Raw genomic sequence first — 10,245 nt, 5'->3', positions numbered from 1 at the left:
CTCGCCAGTGCGGGGATTAAAGGCATGTGCCGCCACCGCCCAGCCAAATTCAGCTTCTCTGATGTGTAGCACAAATATTAAGAGGTCCTAATAAAAACAAACCTGGAGCCAGGTATTGGGGTGAATGCTGAAAGATCAGAGAAACAGAACAAGCCACAGCCAACCTCACCTCACCAAGTTCCTCAGCTGATCTTGTTTCCTCAATCTGGAAGCCTCTGTGTCCTCATCTGAATGGATCTCAGCTGAACTTCTGCTAAAAGCTAAAAGCTTAAAAAAGGCTCTAGTTCCTGGTTTCCTGCCATCACTTCCTGGGATTAAAGGCATGTGTCACCATGTCTGGCTGTTTCCAGTGTGGCTTTGAACTCACAGAGATCTAGACAGATCCCTGCCTCCTGAATGCTAGGATTAAAGGTGTGTGCTATCACCACCTAAACCTATGTTTAATATAGTGGCTGTTCTGTTCTCTGACCCCTAGATAAATTTATTGGGGTGCACAATATATCAACCACATTGATGGAATATTTCAATTAGTAGGAAGTTGCTACACAGAACTTCTGAACCTACCTCTGGAACTTTACTGTTTCTGCACAACCTTCTAGGGCAAGGAATGATGGAACTTCATTGTTATCTCTCATCTATCTATCTCCCTTATCATTTCTTATTTTCATCCATTATGAGTGATCAGAATTAGCTATCAAAAGTACTAGGCAGCGGCTGGGCAGTGGTGGCACACACCTTTAATCCCAGCACTTAGGAGGCAGAGGCAGGTGGATCTCTGAGTTCGAGGCCATCCTGGTCTACAAAGTGAGTTCCAGGAAAGGAGCAAAGCTACACAGAGAAACCGTCTGGAAAAAAACAAAAAAAAACAAAAAAAAAAACAAAAAAAAAAAAAAAAGAAAGAGAAAGAAAAAAAGAAAAGTACTAGGCAGCCAGGATGCTTCTTATTGCTAGAGAGAGAAAATCTGCCTCTCTCCTCTGAAGTCTGAGAGACGGTGGAATGTGGGTCTTAGAATTGTCTGAAATGCTCTTCTGATAAGTCTATTCTGACTGATGATTTGCTACACTGTTACTTATATTTCTTTCTTTCCTTCCTTCCTTTCTTTTCTTTCTTTCACTTTCTTCTTTCTTTCTTTCTTTCTTTCTTTCTTTCTTTCTTTCTTTCTTTCTTTCTTTCTTTCTTTCTTTCTTTCTTTCTTTCTTTCTTTCTTTTTTCCTCCCTCCCTCCCTCCCTCCCTTCCTTCCTCTCTTCTTTCTTTTTTTCAAGACAGGATTTCTCTGTGTAACAGCTCTGGCTATCCCAGAACTCACTTTGTAGACCAGGCTGGCCTTGAACTCACAGAGGTCCACCTGCCTCTGCCTTCCAAGTGCTAGGATTAAAGGCATGCACCACCACTGCACAGCTTGTTACTTATCTGTAGCCAAAAGTTTTCCTGGTCCCACCTGGCTCGCAGTCTCTCAGACCCAAATAAACATACAGATGCTTATGTTAATTAAAACTGTTTGGCCTAATGGCTCAGGCTTCTTGCTAGCTAGATCTTACACTTAAATTAACTCATAATTCTTATTTATGTTTAGCCACATGACTTGGTACCTTCTCCCAGTTCTGCCTTCACATCTTCCTTCTCATGGTGGCAGCATCTGGCAGAGTCTCCTGACTCAGCCTTCCACTTCCCAGAATTCTCCTCTCTGCTTATCTTGCCTACACTATACTTCCTGCCTGGCTACTGACCAATCAGTGTTTTATTTATCAATCAATCAGAGCAACACATTCACAGCATACAGAAAGGCATTCCCAGCACTTATCTTTCAATACTAGTCCTCAGAATTTTACCTGAGTTTGAACTAAGTACAAATTGACTCAGAGAATAAAGACTACCTCTCCCAGGCTTCCTTACAGCTATGGATAACCATGCTGTAAGGCCATTTAGATATAGCCAATATTATGTGACAAAAAGTAATATGTACATGTCTTATAGGAACAATCTATGCATTCCTGTTCCATTCCCTTTCTTCCTGATGGCCAGGATATGAACATTCTTGAGCCACGTAGAACCACTTACCAACCTAAGGATTGAGAAGGAAAACTGAAAATCTTTTGGGTGACTTTGTAGATTAGTATCCAAGTAACAATCAACTTTTTTTTTTTTTCCTTTTTTTAGAGACAGGTTATCTCTATGTAGCCTTAGCTGCCCTGGAACTTGTTATATGGACCAAGTTGGCTTCAAATGCAGACACCTGACTGAATCTGCCTTCTGAGTGCTGAGATTAAATGCCACCATACCTGGTAAGAAATTTCTTATTTAAACATCTACAGAATTCCTGCACATACAAGCACACCTGGACCCTAATTCTTTTCCAACAGGCGAGACAGCATGGCTCTGCCTTGTTTTTCAAAGCAACTGAAACCCTAAATCAGGCTGTGATAGCCATCCTATTTGTTGTTTTCTCCAGAATTAACACACAGATGTGTCCAAAAGAACATCCTTGATTAAAGTATGGTGTTTCCATCTAAAATTACCTTGGAGAGTGGTTACTTCAGAGTAGGAGAAAATACATCCCAGACATGGAGAGAATGAGCACAATAGTGCCTTTCCTACCTGACACAATAGGTGTGCAGCGTGTCCTAACAGTCGTTTAAAATCAGTTGCAGTGGGCTGGACACATGGCTTAAGGGTAAAGCATTTGCTACCAAATTTGCCTAATGGCTGTTTGATCCTCCAGACCCCCATGGTAGAAGGAGAAAACCAACTCCCCAAAGCTGCATTCTGACCCCCATGTGCTTACCACAAAACACACACACACACAGACACACACACACACACACACACACACACACACGCACGCACGCGCGCGCACACACACACACCCTATACACAACACAAATAAATGCAATAAAAAATGTTTAAGTTGCAAAGGTAAAGAGAGACTGAATTTTTGAACAGACATAGGAAGTAGATTTTTAAATTTTTCTTTGTTCTTTCTTTTCTTGGTGGTGTTGAGGATCCAACCCTGAGCCTTGAGTATGCAAGTTCACGTGATCACTGGAAAAGAAATCTGATTCGAGGACAAAGATAAAATACCATCACTTTGCAAGAAATCCTAGGAATTCAAATTCAAATCAGAGGTCTGTTTGTTATCAGACTTCAGAATTTGAAAAATTAGTCAATTTCCTTAAACCTTTTTAGGGATGAGAAAAACTAGACATTGAAAATTTAAAAACTAATTTAAACAATTTTAGTTTTACAAATCATTGTTTTCTTCATTCATCTCAGCACAAACTGGTAGTAGAGCTGGGTGTGGTGGTACATGCCTTTATATATCCCAGTACTCTGGAGAGGAGGGCAGAGCTCTGGGTTTCCAGAGCAGCTGGTTACACAGTGAGTTCCAGACAGCCAGGGCTACATGGAGAGAACCAGTCTCAAATAAGAATGACAGTATGCAAACGGCTGGCCCCTGGTTTAGTGAGCAATAAATAGCAAATTATAGTTTTTTACTGTTATCTTAAACAGATAAATTTTGGTTAGGTGTCCCTTTCCAACAACTTGTTTTCCTGATTATTATGGAAACTTTTACTATTTAAGTAACACAAAGTGACAATATGCAGTCACAGCCTCAGCAATATGAAACACCTGAATCATGTATTCTGCTTTAAGATCTAATACATACATGGCCTTCTTGGACAATAATCCTATCTCTTACATTTATAAAGTGCTTACACGTCAAAGCCTTGATATATATATGATACACACACACACACACACACACACACACACACACACACACACACACACGCTCATTTGAGTTCAAGTCATTTATATTTGATAACTAAATCAGAATTTCAGATGTCAAGTTTGTCTTTGTTCTGAGGTTGTGTATCATTTTTTTCATTTGTCAGAAATTAAAGGTTTTATTCCTTTATGTTTTATAACACCATGATGCATTTTACTCAAAAATGTTTTATAACTCATGATGCATTTTACACACATTGAGCTGTGTGTCCTGTAGAAAATGCTAACTCTTTTTTTGTAGAGGTGTGCTAGCATTGTTACAACTATTCTTACCCAGAAGTAGGTGTCATTACACTCTTGAAATTGTGAAAAGATAAACATATGCAATTCCCCAGTGAATGACCCAAAAGCTCTTATCATGCAGTCTCAAACACAACTTAAGCCCAAAATAGAAAAAAAAACTGTCCAACCAGTTGAGATAGAAGGTAACTAAACAGAGCAGAGCAGCCAGACACCAGAAACTTCTTACCTTTATGAATGAATCCTCAGACCAAATGGGTGCCAACATCCTGTCTCCACCTGCCTTATACTCCTGTCTCTACCTCCCTAGTGCTGGGATTAAAAGCATGAGCCTCCCAAATGCTGGGATCAAAAGTGTGAGCCACCAGCTGTTTCTCATTTAGACTGGTTCAATCTTGTGTAGCCCAGGATGGCCTTGAACTCCTGATTTTCCTGCTTCCTCCTCCCAAGCGCTGGGATTAAAGGAGCTTTATTTGTCAGAACACAAAATATCACACAACATTCAGCCTTCTATTATTTTGAAAACACCCATAAGTTTTTATTTTATCCCACTTTTGGTTGAAACAGGGTCTTACTGTGATGGGAAACTTGCAATCCTCCTGCCTTAGCCTTCCTGGTGCTGGGGTAAGACCTGCTCTACCACCATCCCTGGCTTCCACTTAAGCCAGCTGTGCCATTGAACAAGCAATGACTTTATACACTTAACAGACAACTAAATAAAGCATAAAGCCAGGAAGCCTGCGGTTTAAAACCAGCTTTATTTGTAACCAGCAACATACAAATCATTTATCTATAAAATAATAGCATCTATTCCCTAATTCACAAATGTTTCACAAAATCAAAATCCTTCCCAAGAAAATGTGACTGTAAGCCAAGATATTACTAATGTTTAGCCTAAGCTTTAACTCAAGAGTTGAGAATGACGAATTTGAGAATGTGCCCTCTTATACATCAACTGCAGATCTTAACTGTGCAGATGAATAATCTGGTTGAGATAAGTATTACCAAGTTTCCACCTTACAAATCAAAAGCTATCAATAGAAGTTCCTGGGGAAGAAAAAGTTGGCCCCACACAGGGAAAAACAGCTTTCTAAGTAAAGAGTAGTTCTTAGAACATTCCCGATACAGATGGAGCAGAATGTAGACTTAGGCCACTTACACCTAACTACACTTGGAAGAGTCAGGATGCTCACTTGCACAGAAATACTGTTGACCTGAGTGGTTTACACTCTTCACACAATCAAAATGATGAATAGAACATTATCTGTGGCCTTTTGTTTTGTTTTGCTTTTGTCATTTTATTATTCATTCAAAAAAAAAAAATCACTTCCCCATCCTGGACCAGATTCTTCTTATCCTCTACCCAGAGTGTAAGAACCATTAGCATTTTGTCACTAGTGAACAAAGCGAAATTTGTATGTTACTGAATATTCAGGAATATAATTCTAAAAGAGTATAGAAAACTTTATATAGCATAAAACATTTGTACACGTACACCATTTGTCATGTATATGGATTATGACAACCATATGTATTAATAAGCCTTCAAAAGGTAAGCACCTATAATGTAACAATGCCAGTTTCATGTGGTTTACTATTTCTGGACTTTCCTTTACATATGGTGACTGAAACAGAAACTGCAGTACAGCTCACAGAGAAATACAAACTAGATACAGACACCATAATAAAATGGCCATGTATACCACTGTTGGGGAAAAAATTGAAGAAACACACTTTAACTACTGGCCCCAAATGCCACCCACCATTCACTTAAGTTCTTAAACTCTCAACTTTTAATACAAAAATATCTTCAAGCTGAAAATCAAGAACATTTACAGTAACTTAAAAAATGGACAATATTTTAATACTACACAAAACAGTTCTATACACAGCTTGAAGTTTTCAAGTTCTTTGCTGGCACTTAACTTGAGTTGATAAAGTTATAGTGTTTAACTACTGATCTCAATAAAATACTGCCTTTTAGCTTATACATATTTTCAAAACCAATATTACTTCACAAACATTAAAGAATAAATCACTTTCTGCTGATATAACCTCTAAGATGAATACTAAAACTATATAGCCAAAATATTTTAGGGAAGCAAACAAACTTTTTAAGACAGTGCATGACCAATGAAGAAAAATTTACATTATTTAATCATGTCCAGTGAAGAAAAGGGTTGTTCCTCTGAGTCAACAAAGCATTTAACATGTACAGATCAAAACTGTGACTTTATAAAGCAAGTTACCATTTTCATTTTTTGGTTTAGAAGGGTGCTTAAATTGGTGACACTACTAGGTAAGAAACATTTTAAAGTAAAAACTGAAATTCTATGAAAACAGTGGAATCCTGATTTTTAAAATTTTCTGTGACTGTGTAAGCCCACTGAACACATTATCAACATGAAATCACTATTTAGTAACCTTAATATTTCTTTCTTTGCAGAAAGGAGAGCATACTAAATTTTAACAACTATAGCTGAGGATACTAAAAATTTACTTAAACAGCTTCAAAATTCAAAAATTCTCAGTCTAGTTTTCCTAGTAATAAATTACAAGTTAAGATCTTGTACCACCAGGCAAAATTTAACTAAATTAGGAAAATCAAAATATGAACATACTAATTAACAGCAACAAAATCCATTCAACAGCTCACTATGCATATTTTAATCATGGACTTTCAGCACAGTAAATTATCGAAATAAGTAGATTTCAGCTCAAAATGTAGAAATATTGTATATTGTATTCATATTTCAAATTGCTACCCTTTCTAAACCAAATCTCCAGTCCTAATCAACTTTGTCTTTTTCAGGAAAAGGGACGTCACTTTAAGATACATTCCATACAGTAGAAACACCTTACTGTCTCAAAATATTTACAAAGAACCCTGCTGATCTGGTGCATTGCGCTGAGGTGCAACCTGAACCCAGACTTCATCGTCAGAAAACGAACTTGAACTTCCTGACTCAGAGTCCAGTTCACTGAATCCATCTAAGTCCCACTCGGTGCTAGACTCACTCCTTGCATCATCTTCCTCAGTGATGAAGCTCTGACCAGGTTCAAGACAGGAAGGATAAACTCGAGCACACAAGCAAATAAAGCCAGAGTCAAACTGCAAAAGGCCTAACATGGTACCAATATTAATCCATTGGTCTTCCCTAGTGTCATATTCATACACTGTCACACGGTTCTTTTTCCACTGTGGGGTGGTAGAAGTGATGAGCAGCAACTTTTGGTCATGATTGACGATCTGGTAGTTGTGGGTTTCTGAGTCCAATGGAATATTACTAATCCGCCTCCATTCTCCTCTAGCTGGGTTGTAGACCTTCATGACAGGGATGTCACAAATACAATAGATTTCATCTTTGAAGACACAGGCTTCCTGAAAGTCACTTCGTTTAAGAGACGCACAATTCAGCCACATATTATGGCTAGGGTCATAGCAGAGCATGCGCTTACTGTTGACAGCGTAAAGATAGTTCTGAACCACTATCAGTTCAAAGGAATAAAAGGAATGGGGTACAGGCGCCACCAGCGCCCACTGGTTCCTCTGAACACTGTAGCATTCCACTTCCTTCAGTTTAACCCCAGTAATCGGGTCTCGCCCACCCAAAATGTAAATGTAGCCATTCAGGTATGCCACATCCATGCCCTCCCGGCACAGCAAGCGGTCTGCCAGTTGATGCCAACTATTTTGGGCTGGTTTATACACCCATAGGTCTTTCCTGGGCTGGGCAGCGAGATAGATGTCGTGGTCTGGAGAGACACAAACAGCTGAGGAGGTAATGGTCTTAGTGTGCGCCAAGCTGGTCAACGGAGACGGCATTGTGTAAATATCTCCTGAATATGGGTCATAGCAGAGAAAAGGATCTCTGGGGTGTCCGAAAAAGATGACCATCTCTTTGGCACACATGCCCAACCTCTGGGGTGGATTTTCTGCTACAGATACAACAGAGTTACTGCTATTATTGCAGCTGCTGCTGCTGCTGTCGCTGCTGCTGCCGCCGCCGCCGCCGTGGCTGTTATTTGGCTTGGATGCCACTGACTTGTACAACCGATCACCAAAACGCAGCTGCAGGAGGGCCCCTTCAATAACGTCCAGGCAGTACTTCTTCACAATAGGCTTGGTCAGTAGCCCCCCCAGGTAGTCCTGATCTTCGGCGGGGAAGTGGGCCCAACGGACACACTTGAAGACTTCCGCAGCGCTGGGGCCCCGCTCTTTGGGGGCGGCCTCGAGCCACTGCACGGCCACGTGGCACACGGTCTTCTCACTCTCCACGTCCAGGCTATCCAGGCGCAGGACGGCCAGCAGCTGCGCCAGGGTCAGATCGGCCAGCGTCTCCTCCCGAATGGACCCCATCCGGCTGAGCTGCTTGAAGTTGTGGGCGATGAAGGCCTGGGCCTGGGCGCGCAGCTGGTGATGGTCAAAGGCGTCGGCGAACTTGAGGATGGCGGTGCAGTTGGCCAGGTCCAGGCGGCGCGCCAGGAAGGACGCGCACGCTTCGCGCACGTACTCCAGCTGGAGCATGTCCGAGGCCGCGTAGAGGCGCTGCACGTTGGCCTCGCTCAGGGCCACGCGGCCGGTGTAGCAGTAGTCGACCAAGACCTCGAAGGACTCGGCGTCCACGTCGTGGATGGTCACGCTGGCCTGCTGGCTCTCGTACATGCCGCCCGTGAACATGCTCTTGAAGTAGGGGCACGCCGCCGCCAGCACGTTGCGGTTGCACGAGAAGAGGCGCCCCGTGCCGGGCCCGCTGCCCGGCGTCACCACCTCGATGGTCACGTCGCACAGCAGCCGCGCGTCGTAGAAAGACTTGAGCTGGGCCAGGAGGGCGGCCGAATGGGCCGCGTCCTTGAGCTCCTCCGGCCCCGTGAAGAAGGCCGACACCGAGGGCTTGGAGACCCTCTTGGGCCGCCTGCCGCCGCGGGGGCTGGCCAGGCGGCGAGAGCGCGGGGCGTCTTCCCGGGACTGCATGGTGGGTGGGTGGGTGGAGAGATGGCGGCGGGGCGCCAGAGGGCGAGAACGGCTGCAAGACGCCCGGCTCCTTCCTCTTCACGCCGGCCTCGCCGACGCCGGCGCAGAGGCGTCCCAGAACAGACAGACTTTTACGCTCGCGGCCCGCAAGGACTCCACCCGGCCCTCGCCGCGGTGCCGCCTCCCTTTATCGCGTAGCCCGCGCCTGACTCACCGTTTCCCCTCCGCGCCCTTCCTCCTCTCCGCTCACCCTGACGCGACCCCGGGGCTCCAGCCGCGAGAACCGCCGCTGCCGCGCTGGCGATACCGGTAGGTCCCCGGACGAACTACACTTCCCAGCTTGCCTTTCGCGCGCCTCGATGCATGACGGGATCCTCGAGGCTGGCGGGCCACAACAGACCGGCCCGAAGCGGCTTTGCATGTTGGGAGTTGTAGTTTGGGTGGTTTCTGTAGTTGGATCCCTTGTCACAGGTGGAAAGCAGTTAGTATCCTGAATTTGCTGCTAAGGATGTTTTAGCCTCGCCTAGGGGTCCACGCTTTTAATCCCTCACTCGGGAGGCTGAGGCAGGCGGATCTCTGTAAATTTGAGGCCAGCATGGTCTACGTAGTCAGTTTCAGGATAGCTAGGGCTGTTACACAGAGAAATCCTGTCTGGGGGTGGGGAGACACAACAACCACCAAAAACCTAAATAAGCAAAATAAAAAGGCGTTCAAAATTGCAAAATTGCCCATGTCATCTGTCATCTGGTGAATGCAAATCAATTCACAATAAAGGTTCACTACACTCTCACTGAAATATCTAAAATTAAAACATAAACAATGCTAAATATTGATGAGGATATATGCCACTGGAATCTACAATACTAATAATACAAATGGAAACCGCTATGATTTGAAGCGCGATCCTAATTAGTCTTAATAAAAACCTGGAGTCAGATAGCAGGTGAAAGCTGAAAATTCAAGGAGGCAAAGGAGCAGCCACAGTCAGTTCTATCCGGATTCTCAGATCAAAGGGGTGAGATCCTGTCTCTACGAATCCTCAGACTGAATGGGCCGTGAGAGCTTGTCTCCACCCGCCTTATATTCCTGTCATCATCTCCCTAGAGCTGGGATTCAAGGCATTGATCCTCCCCTGTGCTGGAATCAAGGGCATGAAATCCCAAGTGCTGGGATCAAAGATGTGAGCCACCACCACTGGCTCTGTTTCTCTGTTAGAGTGGTTCATTCTTAGTACTGTAACCC

At 43.5% G+C, this 10,245-nt stretch overlaps 1 protein-coding gene across 1 annotated transcript; it reads right to left on the bottom strand.

Moving 5' to 3' along the window:
* Window positions 1–4,767: 4,767 nt before the first annotated feature.
* LOC102929058 (kelch repeat and BTB domain-containing protein 7) lies at window positions 4,768–9,356 on the bottom strand. Its single transcript, XM_006989551.4, has one exon. The coding sequence runs from the start codon at window positions 9,001–9,003 to the stop codon at window positions 6,904–6,906; it is 2,100 nt and encodes a 699-aa protein (XP_006989613.1). The 5' UTR covers window positions 9,004–9,356; the 3' UTR covers window positions 4,768–6,903.
* Window positions 9,357–10,245: the final 889 nt, after the last annotated feature.

Source organism: Peromyscus maniculatus, chromosome 9 (genome assembly GCF_049852395.1).
Source record: "Peromyscus maniculatus bairdii isolate BWxNUB_F1_BW_parent chromosome 9, HU_Pman_BW_mat_3.1, whole genome shotgun sequence".
Lineage (NCBI taxonomy): Eukaryota > Metazoa > Chordata > Mammalia > Rodentia > Cricetidae > Peromyscus > Peromyscus maniculatus.
Note: the sequence above shows the minus strand (reverse complement) of the source record. Positions and strands in the feature narration are given on the sequence as shown.

Coding starts and splice junctions, on each gene's coding strand:
- LOC102929058 (XM_006989551.4), bottom strand. CDS start 9,003: ATGCAGTCCCGGGAAGACGCCCCGCGCTCTCGCCGCCTGGCCAGCCCC.